General features: G+C 47.9%; 2 protein-coding genes across 14 annotated transcripts in view; one reads left to right on the forward strand and one right to left on the reverse strand.

Annotated features, from left to right (window-relative positions):
• Window positions 1-15,490, reverse strand: part of LOC123790207 (uncharacterized) — a 385,091-nt gene that overhangs the window by 56,375 nt on the left and 313,226 nt on the right. For 10 of the 12 annotated variants that reach the window (XM_087862175.1, XM_087862176.1, XM_087862173.1 and 7 more), the window contains one exon: window positions 14,701-14,808. In XM_087862175.1, the coding sequence (XP_087718301.1) occupies window positions 14,701-14,808 (108 nt within the window). Of the gene's footprint in view, window positions 1-10,473; window positions 10,574-13,237; window positions 14,809-15,490 lie in introns of all 12 variants that reach the window. The other 2 variants (XM_087862181.1, XM_087862182.1) reach the window with 2 other exon arrangements.
• FGF1 (fibroblast growth factor 1) overlaps window positions 2,846-15,490 on the forward strand; it is a 93,903-nt gene continuing 81,258 nt past the window's right edge. Inside the window, exons 1-2 of one of the 2 annotated variants that reach the window (XM_045794402.2) lie at window positions 2,846-2,989; window positions 12,419-12,573. The gene's annotated coding sequence lies outside the window, so the exon portion shown is untranslated. Of the gene's footprint in view, window positions 2,990-12,418; window positions 12,574-15,490 lie in introns of those variants that run through there. The other variant, XM_045794399.2, reaches the window with a different exon arrangement.

Here is a 15,490-nt window from a genome sequence, read left to right on the forward strand (position 1 = left end):
TCCTACACATTGTAGAATGTTTAGCAGTGCCCCTGGTCTCTACCCTCTAGATGCCACTAGCACTGCCCCAGTTGCGGCAACCAACTCTGTCTGCAGAAATTGCCAAATGTCCCCTGGGAAATAAATCACTCCCAGTTGAGAACCACCGATTTATAACATGGGTTGTACTTGTGTAAAGGCAAAGGCCCTTTCTAAAAACAACCTACTCTATAAAGGCTGATCCTCCTTCTCCCAATCCTGCCATACTACCAGGGCCCTTCCTCCTGGGTTCTCAGAGTCCTTTCATAGAGAGTCTTCGTTGTTCTTGGTTCAGACATCATTTCCCTAGGGCCACCTTCCCTGACATCTCCTTCATGAAATGGGTCGATCCTCATTATTTTTTGTCAGTCCCCATTCTACATTCTCTACTCACCAAAATGCCCCTCCTTAGTAGTTCTTACAAAATTGAATTTTAGAGTTATTTGAGTAATTATTAAATTAAGTTGTTTGCCTCACTCAGCTTGCTAGAGGTAGCCACAAGTAAGAATCTGGAATGTAACATGTCAATGTTTGCTCATCATGTTTCTATCTAGTGCCGGAAATAATGCCTGACATACAGTAGGTGCTCAATTCTATTGGACGGAGAGACAACAGTCTGTTATCCTTCAGCAGTGGCCAGCTCAGAGTACAACAACCTTCGACCATTTGTGTTCCTGTGCCTCCTGAAACAATTCTGAAACAATTCTGAAAACCGACGTTCCTTATAACTACATTTTAAAGTTGATATGTTACATGTTCATCATGAGGTTCATTTGGCTTCAAGATAATAATTACCAGCATAATGTAAATATTGGAAATGAAAAATTAAACTGTGACATCATTCTTTAAATAATACCTATTAATCTGTTATTATTTCTAATATTCCCTATGATTTGCCTTCACAGTGCTTTCCTTCAAAATCAAGGAATAGAAGAAACGCGTTTTGTTAAATACAAAAAATGCCTTAATTAATCATGAAAGGAAACTGAATTAAATTAGTAAAGGAAGTTTCCAGTTTGGGGAACCTGGACCTGGAGATTTTTATATTTGGCGCAACTGCCCCTTAGTAAGATTCGTGGAGTGAGGGGTATGCTTCCCAGAAAGGGAAGGATTATTACCAACACAGACACTTTCTCAGGCAAATCAGTTTTAGGAAAGAGTGCCTAGAGAAACTGAGCATCTGGAAGCCAATTCTCTAAAAATAATCCTTGGTGACCCCCTTGTAAAGTTTTGACCACCATCCTGGGAGGAATGAAGCAGAGTGGCCCGAAGGGGGCAGTGTTGGACAAGCTGACGGACTCCATCTCTGGCATTCTCCCTCAGGGCAGCGGAGAGAAAAGGCCAATTCCGACTAGATGCAGTGGGGAGCCCGGGTGGGGGCGGCCCAGCCCAGTTCTCTCCTGCGTGCATGTGTTCCACACCCTGAATTATTCATAGGAGACCGGCTCCCAGGAGAATGGAGGCTAGAAACCCTCCATCGTGTATCTACAATCAGGGCCTGGGACTGTAAACAGATGAAAACCTCTTTCTCTCTCTGCTTCAAGAACTGGGTTTAGGAAAGAAATTGAGGAGTGAAGTCATGCCTGAATCAACTGTGAGGATTTTCTATTTTCCTCTTAGGAAATGAAAACAATACTGAAATCTCAGTAATTTACAGCTTCAGCAGACAGTAAGCAAAGTGGCCAAAAGCTGCTGCTCTGGAATTAGACAGATGAGGGCTCGGATCTCTCCTCGGCAAGCCCACCTTTCCCAGCCTCTCCTCTCGGGCCATCCCATGGGAACCACATTTCCTTCCACAGAGGGCCGCCGTGAGGAGAAATGAGCCCGTGCAGGGAGAGGGCTCGGCACATGAATGGCATGTAGCAAGAGCTTAATAAGGAGCAGTGATGATTGTGAAGATGATGATACAGCATTTGTCAGGCATGAGTGTTTCAAAACTTTCCATTCATGTCTGAAGAGGAAAAATCAGAGGTGAAAAACCAAGCCATTAAAAGGTTTTTAAGTTTTATAAGCCTAGGAGTTAGAAGCAGAAACAGCTGGATTGGGGGAGCTGGGAATCAGGGTACTTCAATGTTACAGGCTTGCTCTGTTTCTGCACTTTGCTCCTGACCACCTCCCAGGCTTGAAAGTCCCACCCCAGTACTGATAAGAGGGTCTCTATGTCTAACTTAGTGTGTATGTGACGGCCATATCTATGTTGACTGTATGACAAGTCCACGAAGCCTCAGACAGAAAAGTAATGGCATTGCTCATTATATTTATCCTCTGTGAAACCTCAAAGTGTGGGGGTAAAGCAGTTGACCTAAAATTAGTAACTGGGACTAATTGCTGGGATATATGAAAAGTCAGGTTCAGAGTAAGACCCCCAGAGTTCTGCCTTATACAGGGAAAGGTAACAGGGACTAGTTCAGAGAGAGGCATGGAGACAACTTGGATAAGATATCGGTCCTTTCACCTGGCAGCTGTCCAGCCCCCAAATAGCTTTTGTGGCCAGTCCAAAAATAAGATCACATGAGAGGGGAGAAATAAATACGCAAGTGCTTGTCCTTGGGCTTTCTGCGGGTACACCAGCATCAGCCGCACTGGTGGGGGCCCAGAGAGGGTGGTCTCCCAGTATACTCCGCTGCGTCCCTCTTCAGGCTCTCCGGGGCTAGGAAAACAACCTGTATCAGGGCGGGTGTGGTGTGTGCTTTGCACTCAGCCCTTCTCTTAGGACTCCCTTGAGCTCCATTCACACCAGAGAGGGAGCAGGAAAGAGAGGACGAGTGAGCGGAACCAACAGCCTCAACTCCAGGGGAATGAGGGCATCGCCTCCTTTTGGTGAAGGACACTCCCTTCTGATGGAGAATGGGAACTCCCTTCCTCCCACAGCGGCCTGCCTGCAGCGCTCCTGCTAGCTCGGTGTGGACACTGTAGGCTGCTGCAGCTGCGTCACCCCGGAAAGAAAGTGCCTCAGAGCCAAAGCAAAGAGGTGAGTGCATCCCTTCCTCCGAGGGGCTCATTACTGCAGATGTTATGCTTGGCTTCATGCTCCTGTCCAGCACGAACGCTCTCCCCTGCCCTGCTTCTGCCTCTTCTCCTCCCTGATCTGGGACCATCGCAGGCTGGAGTCTCCATGATGGATGCTAGCTTCAAATACCTGTACTCTCTTCTCTCATTTAAGGCCAATTTGCTCCCAGAAAGAACTGGCTAGGACTAGTTCTTAGCGGGGAAGCAGGAAATGATTCCCACCAAGTGAATTATCTTTGCTGAGATCCAAGAAGATGTTTTCCAAGAAATCATTAGACAAATCCCATTATACTAGAGTTAATGGTTAGTTTTAAAAAGCCCTGAATGAAATAGGAAATAAAGGACGCCAGCTTATTCCTTATTATTGGGCAAAAGGGAAAAAACACACATGGGATGTGCAGAGCTTCCTCTCCCCTCAGCCCTTCCACACCTCGTCCTGACTTCTTATAACCCTGCAAAATATACTTAACAGATCCAAGAACTCATTTCTTTGGTTGAGAACAAGACGAATGACACAGAGGGTTTGGGGAGAGTTGTTCTGTAGCAGTCACAGGAAAAAGAAGACAAATTTCGCAGAGTCTTGGTTTCCCTTCCCAAGCACATGACAGGCACCTATGCCCGTTTGGGGATGTGTGCAGATCACTACCACTCTCACATGCCTAACGCTAATCCAATTACAGACTCCCCCCTTGACTATGGACCACAGATATCTATGCTAAGAAGTCAACAAAATGCGGGTGGGAGCAAGATAACTACACCAATGAATCAGGATGCTTTTAGTGACACTAGACTGGAACCCAGTTTGAAGAGACTTGGGCCAAAACAAGGAAATGTGTTTCCTCCTGTAAGTAAAAAGGCTTTGGCATGGTGGGATCTAGGGGCCCAGACAATGGCATCCTGACTCCGTCTCTCTCCATTTCTTGGCTCTGCAGCCCTGGGTCATTCTGTCCCGATGGCGGTGGTGAGATGGCCACCAGAGGCTCCAGGCTGATGCCCTCCTGGTACGGCCACCCTAGAAGAACAGGCGCTTCCCATTCCCGAGAGTCTAGAGTCACATCTCACTGAACCAGTGTGGGCCTTGTGCCCATCCCTGCCATGGGGGTGTAGTCATCCCCACCCAAAACCACATGGACTGAAAGCAACGAAGGGCTGGGTCCCCAGAGATAACCAGGGTGCTAGTCCTAGGAGAGGGGCCTGGATACAGGACAGCCACGGTCAATGCTGGCCACTCCATGTTGCTCTTTCTGTGATGGTCTGGATTAAGAGTTCAAGCTCCTCCAGCATAACTCCTGCCCCTCTCTTACAGTGCACATGAATTAGTGACAGAGAGTCTCATAATAAGGATAATTATTTGAAGTGACTAAAAGACCCCATGCATCTCATTCCTAGAGACCCCAGACTGTGGAGAAGCCACCAGAAGGCTTGTCTCTGGCTCAGTCCCTGGACAACTCACCACGCCGAGACCCACCCAGGCCCCCAACGTGCCTGTGCACACAAGGATCTCCCCTTCCCCCTCCCCCACCCCGGCCCACTTGTGTCCCCCTCTGCTCCACTGATGTGAACCCATCTTGCCTTTCAAGGGCCAGCCACAGTGCTGCCTCCCCTCTGAGGCCGTCCTGGGCCCGTCCAGCCTTTCTGCTCTCTCCCACCCTGAATCTAGACAGCAATGATGGCCACTAGTATGGTTTACTGTACCTTACTTTCTCTCCCAGCTTGTATTTTACATTCCTGGGGGGAATTAGATTACATCCCTAGCTCTCTCTGTGGTGTCTGATACATAGCAGGTGCCCAATTAAGTAACCGATAGGAATCCAGCCTCCCTGAATACCTGAGAGAGGATGACTCGGTGACCTGAAGTCCTATATTTTTATCTTAAAAGTAATATGGTAACTATAGCAGACATAGATTGAGCTTGAACTCTGTGCTGCCCTCATGAGCATTATCTCAGGTAACCCTCACCATGACTACAAGTACTGCCATTATCCCCATTTAACGTATGGGGAAACCGAGTCTCAGAAACTGAGTCACTTGTCCCATATCATACAGCTAGTAAGCGGTGACATGGGAGTTGGAACCCATGCACGCCTGCCATCTCATTTCCTATTAAACTTGTCACTGACATGTTTATCAGGGGAGCTTCGGGCTGCCTGATTTTAAAGACCAAGGAACACCGGTGACTGGCCAAAGGGCATGAGTCAGCTTGGATATTTTGGACCCATCCTCTGCCAGTGGGGCTCCCAGTGCCTTTATAGGGGGGTCCTTCTTAGACTGTATCCAGGGCTGAGGAGACACTCACCTACCCCAAAGCCAAAAAGAAAGTCAGGGGCACATGGATTTCCTTAAATAAGATACCTCTGGGGCTCTGCAGAGAGTGAGGTACTTTTTCTATTAAATTTCAGGAAATGTTAGCTGGAAAGTGGGCTTTAGAATTTAAGCTTGCACTTCTGGCCGCCCATCACTACGTAGGTGGCCCTGACATTTCCACCTTCAGAAGGTAGCTTGCAGGATCTGGAAAGCAACCAAATTCTGATCTCAAAGGAAACCAAAATCTTGAGAAAATGGTGAGTATTTTTTGTACTGCCTGTGCCTCAAGCATCCAGCCGCTGGCCTTTTGTCTGATGCTGTCACCTGTGGGGTCACCAAAGCACTTGCTTTGAGGGTATGTGGTTTCCTTGATGCACACTGACCTATTCATATGGGTTAGCATCTTCTCAAGAGCAGAGCCTCCTGGGCTGATGTCATTAATCCTCACAACATCCCATGGGAGGGTCGGAGAGCGAGCGCTCTCACAACTGAGGCACGGCGAGACTGCGTCAGGTCCCAGATTACACAGAGGCCGAGAGGGGCCTGGACTGGGGCTAGCAGAGCTCTGAGGCCTCAGGGTCCAAGCCTGCTCATTTCTCAAGTTCATTGTAGAAAACCGTTAAAGACAAAAGAATTACACATAGGCTAAGTAAAATTCTTTAGCTAAGTCTTTAAGAGAACCACTGTTAGACCCAACAGAAATGAAACTATACGTTCACACAAAAACTACACACATCTCTACACAAATAGCCACAGCAGCATTATTCGTTATGACCTGAACAGGGAAACAAGCCCCATGGCCTGCGAGCTGAGGAATGGCTACGTAAAATGTGGCGTGTCCCTACAATGAAATACTACTCAGCAAGAACTAGGAATCAACTTCCGATGCATGCTAGAACACTGATGAGCCTCGAAGACATTATGCTTTTCAAGGGGAAAAAGCCCATACTGCAGGACTCCATTTCTATGAAATGGCCCAAACAGGCAATTCTCTAGAGACAGAAAGCAGATAAGTGGCTGCCTAGGCCTGGCAGGAAGGGGGAATGGGGAATGATTGCTACTGTGTATGGGGTTGCTTTTACAGGATGACAAAAATGTTCTAAAATTAGTGGTGATGGTTGCACAACCATATGAATACACTGAAACCACTTAACTGTTTACTTTAAATGGGTGAACTGTATGGCATGTGAATTCTATCTCAAGCTTGTTTCAAAACCCAAGCCATGGCAAATGAAATAATGAACCCAGTGACAGGGCTTCAGTGAAGGATGTGGTCTCACCCGTGGGCTCTGATAAGCTCAGGTCATCTCCCGCAGAGCCCGGCCACAGGTCACCCCGACTATCCAAGGGGCAGGAACATAGATGGAAAAGACGGGATCCTTTGATTTCACCACAGAGACTACATGAGGAGGAGATCTGACCCCCTCCTTCCTGTGTAGATTATTTACAATTGTATGGATTCGATGTCACTATTCTGTCTTCATTTCTGGGTTTCAAGTCAGGCTTCAAAAAGCATTCTCCGTTCTAAGATTATAAATCTTGCAGAACTTAACTAATGTTTTCCTCTAAGGTTTGTCTTCTTACATTTAAATACTCAACTGAGGATCCAGGTTGTTTTTGTTTGTTTTGCCAAATAGATAGCCGGTTATTAAATCAGGAGTTTTAAATTTGGGGTTACGATGGACTTGGGATACCTTGTAACTTCCAGGAATTACATATAAAAAAAAATGTGTGTGTGTGTGTGTGTGTGTGTGTGTGTGTGTGTGTGTGTGTGTTCATTTGGGGGAGGGTTACAGATCACATTCTCAGGGGTTTTGCGACTCAGAGAAAAACCACTGAACTCTCTACATTTCATAACCTGGGGTCCAGGTAGACGACGCGTGTACGTTCCAGTGCACGAGGCCAAATCCAAGCAAAGAGGACAATTAAACAATTACAGGGGAGGCCTGAGAGATTACTTCTGCGGAAAGTTCTCTGTCACGTGTCTAGCGAGAGTTGCACCACCTTTTGGTTTGACGGTTTACTGAGGCAGAGGACAAGAGGTGACTCTCACGGGCTCTCCCTGGGCTTAGAAAACTTTGTTTTTATTCCTCTGCTGACAAACCAGCAGAGCTAAATCATTTTGGGGCCCTCTTGTCACAAAGAATTTGAGGAGGCTTATGGTCCTAAATATAAATAAATGGTCAAGTGGAAATGAAAATGCCATGACAAAGAAGGTGGCAGACCCTTTGTGTGTGTGTGTGTGTGTGTGTGTGTGTGTGTGTGTGTGTGTGTGTGTAGATTCATATATTCACGTACTAAATATATATGCAACACCCCCTGTGTGCCAGGCATGGTCTAGACTGGGGTTCTCAAAGTGTGGTCCCCAGACCAGCAATTTCACTATCACCTGGATATTTGTTAGATGTGCAGATCTCCAGGCCCACCCCAGACCTCCTGAATTAGAAACTTTGGAGTTGGGGCCCAGCAATCTGTGTCTTAATAAACCCTCCAGGTGATTCTGATTCATATCCATGTTTGAGAACCACTGGTCTAGAGACATCTAGGGATGTAATGGTGAAAAGACCGAGGAAATCCCTGCTTTCCTCATGGAGCTGACATTCCAGTGTGTGTGGTAGGGGAGACAGGACACAAACAAGTAAACAAGTAACTGAATATGATAATGTTCCAATGGCAGTATAGTCTATGAAGGAAAATAAAGCAGGGGGATATGAAGGACAGTGATGGGGGCTGATTTAGAGCCAGTAGTCAGGGAAGACGCAATCTGAAATGAGATAAGAATGATAAGCTATAGCTGGCAGGGCAAAGAGGGGCAGAAAATAAATGTGTACACTTTAGGTAGAGGGAATAGCAGATGCAAAGGTCCTGAGGCAGGACTACGTTTGGCCTAGACGAGTAGTATGACTGGAACCCAACAGTGAGCAAGGAGTTTGTAGCAGGGTGGACTTAGGGAAGCAGGTGGTAGTAGCAAGCTTATTAGCTTTTGTTCTTAGAACAAGACAAAGGCAACGGACAGTTTTGAACAAATAGGGACATGATCGGATTTACCTTTCAGCAGGATCCTTCTGAAATGAACTATAGAGGGTTAGAGTAGAAGCGGGAAAATCAGTTAGGAGCATACTCCAATAACCCAGGAATACTTGTGCTTGGATGGACTAGACCAATGTGCAAAAATTATTAAGGGAAGATTATTATTAATAAGATTATTAAGGGGAAAATAAACAACAGTGCAAACACTGTGCCTAGTAAATTGTTTTTGAGCATGTTCACATTCAGATGGATGGAGCCAGTTTCCCCCAAAGATTCCAGGAAAAAAAAAAGTTAACAGTAGTTATCTCTGGGGAGAGGAGATTAGTGAGGGTCATTTTATAGCCTTCCGTATGTCATGTATTTTTGTCACATGTGTGAAGCATTACTTTTATTTAAAGGTAAAATATTTTAAAATAAATATTGAAAAATTGAGATCGAGGAAAACATAGAATAGGGAAGGGGTGATCAATATCAGAGAGAGGAAGCCCACCCCACGTGGGTTAGAGTCCTTTCCAAGCCCTGGCCCCTGAGGTCGCCAGAGAGGCACACCGACCGTGGGGTGAATTCCTGTTTTTGGATTACGATGGGATCAGGCTATTGCCCACTTGAGCACCACCGGGGCCTGTTTCTGTCCTGCAGCTCTGGTGATGTTTGTGGCTTTCGGGTCTCCTAGGGCAACTAATACAATTTCCTGTGAATGTCTGCTGCGTTTCTCTCTGCCCTGTTTGTCAAATCACTTCCCGACATCCTGGCAGTTGGTTCACCATGAGGCCAGCATGCCCTTCATTTAATTGCATGATTTGGCATAAACAGAAGGAAATACTTTGCTAGGGGAGAGAGTATAATGCAGCATCTGATTTCTCCTGTCAGCTGATTAGGATTTGTCGTGTCCCAACAAGGTCAAATGAAATTAGAAAGAAAATGCAGTGCGTCTGGTGTATGTTCAAATAACTGCATCATTTATGCAAACGGGACAAACGAAGGGGGAAATTTTAAAGCAAATACTGACTAGCAGCCTCAAGCGTCAAGGCACAAGAAGCCACCGCTTATATGTTACGCTTGCAGACGAAGAATATTTACTGGGGGGCATTCTGAGTTCTGCTGATTCTGTCGTGCTCTGGTTCTGCTGTCACACTGGTGAAACTAACCAGTGACGTCTGAGTGTCAGACACACCGAGCACAAAGTAAGTAAAAGCACAGTTATGCCACATGCTACCTTTATCACCTGCTACGGCTCTTAGGAGAGGTTTGGAGCCACTTTCTCTAACAGCAACCGCTCCAGTGCTCCACTGTGAGTCAGTCTCTTAGGATGCGGAAGGAAAAATCTCACCTCCGGAACCAGCCACATTTTAGGTGCGGATGAGTCTGGCGACAGCCACACCTCCGTGGATAAACCTACTAGGCTTCTCCTAGGGTCTCTGTGGGTCCTGCAAATCTGTTATGTTCTTCTCTTCCCAGACCCACCCTCTGCAGTGCCAGGAGGCCCGCATACAGGTTGTAACCATTGCAGAGATGGCTTTACAAGTGGTCCAAGAGCTCTGAGGGAAGAGACGGGTTCTGTTACATGGTCTGTAGAGGATCTGGCATCTAGGGGATGCTTAATGAGCAGCCCCACCAGCTATTATTTGCATAGACTGGTTCCTGGCCCAGAGCTGGAGGGCAAGTCCGAGGCCAGACTTTCAGGCGAGGCAACCCCCAAGTCCCCTCCCATGCTGAATAACAAGCCAGAAAGCATTGACATGATCACGTCCCCTGAGTCAAAACATCCAAATGCATATTATTTAAAAGATAAATCGAGATGCCTGACGTGAAAGTTGAAGTAAATGTGAAATTTGGGAGATGTTAAGGTGACATTTTCGAAAATTCGATATTGAGGGGAATTTTATTTTAGTAAATACTTTAAGGAAACGAGGATTCATTATTTCCCAGTGTTTGGACAGTAACATTGCCAAATACCAGATCTGCAGTAAGGAAATTAGTTTACGTCAATAGCTAGGGATTATATTTACCTAAAAGCTATGTAGGGTTTTGTTTTGTTTTGTTTTGAACAGCATTTCACAACTGGATGTCATGGACAAACAAAACTAAAATAGTGACTTACAGGTGCATTACCTGTTTTCGAGGTGCTTTCACACACTTGGGCCCACTGGATCGTCACAATACGGCTGCCGGCTTGCAGGGGAGATGCGGATAGTGGAGTCTCATTCCTCTCCTGTAGGAAGGAGGGACCAGGGAGCCCTGAGGAGCTGAGCTGCCCAGAAGGGCCAACCAGACCGTGTGGGCAGGTTCAAGGGCATGACCCTGAGCTAGGGACACCTGTTTTTAGTCACGGCAAGGGCTTTAATTAGGGGTACAGCCCGGGTGAGACTCTGAGCTGCATCTCTGTCCTCAGAATTTTTGGTCTGCTAATAAATGGGCTTAATTTCCTAATAGAGTGCTCTTTAACTTTAAAATCTATCATTCCATATGCTGGAAAGTTAACGTGCACACTGGTTGTAGCATAATACTTCCTCAATATTGAGAAGATGATTGAAATATTTTGACCTCTCTGTGCTTCAGAAGGCCCGTTGGCAATGTGCAGATCCTCAGGAAGATTATTATCTTTTAAAGCATATTATGAGTGCCTTTCAATACGTGGACATGGCAGTTCGTGGAGGTTCCAGTTAATAAAATTTGGTGAAATCAACTTTTTCTGTACTTTTCAAGTCCCTTTCAGGAGAGCTGCAGCTCACACATTATTAGAGTTAAGTAATGTTTGTGCTTCTAGTTCTCTGTCCCAGGGGATGCCCAGGGGATGTGCTTCTCTGGACCCCTCCCTGCAGAAGGGACAAAAATGGCTCCCTGGATGCTACCTTCAGAACGCATCAGATGCGACATGATGCGTTGGAGAACAGGCTCCCACCTCCACCTTCCAAGGGGAAGTGGAGAACATTCAGCCTATTTCTAGTTCTCACAGGTCAATCTGTACCTGTCTATCTGAATCATCAGGTGGGTAGGCTTAGACACACACACACACACACACACACACGCACGCACACACGCACGCACACACACCCCTCCCAGGCTCAAATGCCTACATAAGGTGGAGGGACTCTTCATCAGTTATAGGAAACTATTAATCATGTTTCCATTTAGTCTCTTCAAAGATACCTCCTGATCTGTATCCTTTCAATCCAATTTCCAGCTTCACTCCCTACCTTCTAGCCAAAGAGTTATTTGTACAGGCAGCTTCCTCCCTTCCTCACCCTGTCCTGGCCAGTGGCATAAAGATAATGCCCAAGGTCTTTTAGTGAAATCCCCGCCCCTGCAGTTGGGCTCACCTGAGGATTTGTTAGCCTAGCTCTGCAGTGACAGGCTTGACCACTGGTAAGGAAGGACAGAAATGCTCGCTCTGCAGCCCCTTCCAACCCTAGCCGGGATGGCCATTGCCTTGAATGGTTCTGCAACATGCCCTTTGCAAAGCTTGGCTCTAGGAATGGCACAGACAGGCACACACACACTCTGCCACACACAGACACCTACACCCTGTGCAGGGATGCCAGATGACAGAACAGAAAAGGACTCTTTCATCCAGCAGCTTTCTGATTCCAGAGGAGCGTCTCTGAGCCACGACTTGCTGTTTCCCTGGCGACTGAGACTTCCAAATAAACAGGATTCTGTTCAGACAGGCCAGTAGTCCATTCGGCTCAGCCATTTGCCCCAAGACAAACCACGCTAAAATAACACCCAGGGTAGTTGCTGCTGCTGTCTGCTGTCTCTGCCTCTCTTCCCTGCTGGCCAAGAGCTCTGCGTTCCTGGGCCCGCTGCTGGCTGTCAGAACTGGGGGCACGTAGAGCTTTGTGTATGTCCCTGTGGGTGGGGTCTGGGTGGGCTGGTCCCCTCTGCTGATCGACAAGGCCAGAGAGAGACCTAGAGGCTGACATTCTCGGCCCCCTAGCCAGCCTCCCTGCTTCCCACACAGCCCCGCGGGACTGGTAGCCGGCTCTGTGGCATGGTGTCTGGAGGCGGACCAGCAACCTGATGTGCATGCCACGGCCCGTCCCCTCTCCCCACACAGAGCTGCAGCAACCGAGAAGTTCAGAGAGCTGGCGGCGTGGGGCTGCTCGGGAAGCAGTGGCGGCACAGTGACAGTGACATAGAGCAGGCGACACCCGGTGGATTGCCTTTCCCCTTGGACGAAGAGGCACAGTCCTCAGCCTACAAGTTTTTCAGGTAAGAATCTGAGTATGTGTGCTAGGGAACAAAGAGCAGCTTATATGCAGAGCTGAGGGGTGTGTGTGTGTGTGTGTGTGTGTGTGTGTGTGCATGTCCAAGTGCAAGGACAACAATGACACGGAGGTGGAAAAAGAATTGGGAAAAGTTAAGGCAGTAGGATGTTTTAAGCAGATGCTACAGGAACCAGCTCTCCTGCAAGGGAACACCGGCCGCTCACCTCCGGCCGGGCTTAAACCGGCTGCAGACTGCTCTGGGGGAAGGGCTTGCTCATGGCACCGGCAGGTAAAAATAGCACCTAGAGTTTAGAGACTGTAAAAATAATCACGCACCATGCTGCCCAGCACCTTCCTCCCTCCACTGACAGGCTGGTGAGGACTGGAGGGGGCAGAATGTTCTCCTTTACTCAAGTGCTGGATGTGGCCCTTTGGGTTCAGGAGAAGCCAAAATCTGGGGCTTTAGTGAGTCTGGCTGGCACACTGCCCCTCTTGGGGAGCCTGGACATTCAGCTGCCTCAGGAAGTCTGTTCCCTGGGGGTGGGGGGGCACCTCAGATTTTATCAACATTTGGGTACGAGAGTCAGGCTGAAATACTGGATTAGCTGAATGTGATAGGATAGGCTGGTATTCTGACGGCCCACCCAGCCACCTGTATTATTCCTTACCTTCCTTCTGATCTTCTTTGAAAATCACAGCCTCCTCTCTGTACCCTTGCAGACAGGCACACGCAGAGAAGGCTAGAGAATGGCTAGCCACACCCACATCACGATTACATGCCCAAAGTATGCGAGGCTTCTAGAGAGGAGCACTTGACAAATTCAGACCTCCAGGTCTGGGGTGGAATTCAGGCATTCAATCAAGGCTCCATTTTTCAGAGACCCTAGAGGAACCCACCTTATCTGGGTACTTGGGTCCAAGAGCCCCCTCTGTGACTCGGCAGAATGCAAACACTCTGTGCTTTCTCCAGCTATTTCAATCCACCCCCACTCTTCTGCATTCTTTTCTGCTTGGGCACTTTCCCTTTCATTCCCTACAGGGATGTGATTGTTGATGATTTAGCTCTCCGCACACCAGTGGGAGACACAAGCCTCCGGCAGAGGACAAGCCGGGTGCTGCGTGGGGCTCAGCCAGCCTGATGGGGGCAAAGGGTTGACAAGAAATGAGCCTGGCTTTGCAAAGCGGTGTCCAGTGAAGCCCTGGCCAGCCGGGTACTGGGGCTGTCTGGGTGAATGAGTGTGGATTTTGGTGGAGACTGTGATTCACAGTCACAAATTCCCTTTTCCTTTGTTTTCTTTGTGTTGGTCATTGAGGGCTTCCAAGGAAAGTCCCCTTTTGAGATTGTGTATCTGACAGCAAGATCATCCAATTGCTGCCGAGCGTGGCTGGTGAACACTGGACACTTTCTTCTGTTGACCCTGCCTTTTTTAGTATGAGTAAATGGATCTGCAAATGAGGTACTTCATCAAAAGCGAAGTTAATACACAAAAAATTAAGGGAGGAAACACTGAGTTTCTTGCGAACTGCCTCCAAGTCTGGTGTGCAGACGTACATGTATGGCTGGCCTGATCGCAAACAGGACTTGCGGAGGCACTGTCTGCTTGGGTCGATGGGGTGACATCACAGGCCAGTAGCGTCAACTGTGATGATTGTACTTGCAGTGGTGACAGGAGACAGACATCACATGCTCATCTACCGTTAGTTAAGAGATGCCTGATCCCAGGACAGAGGGTGCGCTCAGGGGCTCTGCTGACACGCATTCTGCGGCTCCTGAGCCAATGAGGGAGGATCATGGCGTACCAGGCCTGCTGCGCCGGCTGCTAGCAATGCGGGGTGGTGCAGAGGGGAAGGCACACCCCTTCCGCTTCATCAAATAGGTGTTGCTTGGCGAATGCAATACTCCTTGATCTAAGCTACTAGAAAAATAATCTGCAGTCATTTGTGCCACAGACATACCCTGTTTTAGGTAAATCTAACACCTACACATGACCCAAATTACAGGCAAATGAGTTCTTTTCCTTAAAAAAGGATCCGCTAATCAACAAACGTTCACCAGGTACTGACAAGGTGTCCCATCTCAAGGTACCACTGGGTCAAGCCCACTCAACCACAGGGAAGGGAGGGCACCTACCTGGCTGGGCAGGTAACAGAGAATGGGCCTGGGCCGACAGGATGTCCAACTCAGCTGCGAGGCAGAAGCCACGGTATGGGGCCAAGGACAAGCATCTGGGCCAGTGGCCTAGAGGGAGAGAAGAGGGAGGAAGGCAACAGTAATTGTCTGATTCCTAAATATCACTACTTAAGAGAGGCAGCCTAACATAGTGGCCAAGCACATAGATTCTGCAGCTGAGCTCCCTGGGGTTTGAATTCAGACTGTGCCATTTATCAGTCCCATGGCCTTGTGCCAAATTGCACCATCTGTAAAATGGGGTAATAAAGTACCATCCTTGTTGCTGAAAGGATTAAATGAGTCATGCTCTTAGCACAGTGCCTGGCTTATAGCAAGTATTATGTGAGTATCTGCTATTACTATTACTGAAATGTGGGTCTGAAAAGGCTGTCCACGAGTCCATTTGTTCCGAAGTCCAAAGTGAGACTCTCTGAGTGACCAATAAGGCCACCTTTGGGGCAGCATGGAGGTGCTTTGGCTCTGGTGTGGAGTTTTGCTTGCATCTTGGAGCATTCAGAAATCGGAGGGCTTCTCTGCTGGTTGCTAGTGTTTCCTGAGCCCTTACTGCGCCAGGTACTCTGCCTGGCTTTACGCACAGGTGCTCAAGGCCACCTCTCCAACTTTGTCCAAGGAACGCTAACGAGGGGGGCAGGTGTGAGAGGCATGCCCTCCTTGCACCAGGGCGATGTAGATGTAGCTGGTCCTTCAGACAAGACTCATCTCTGTCTCTTCAGGATCTGTGGTTTGCAAA

Source organism: Ursus americanus, chromosome 5 (assembly GCF_024610735.1).
Source record: "Ursus americanus isolate L20-20 chromosome 5, mUrsAme1.1.p, whole genome shotgun sequence".
Taxonomy (NCBI): Eukaryota; Metazoa; Chordata; class Mammalia; order Carnivora; family Ursidae; genus Ursus; species Ursus americanus.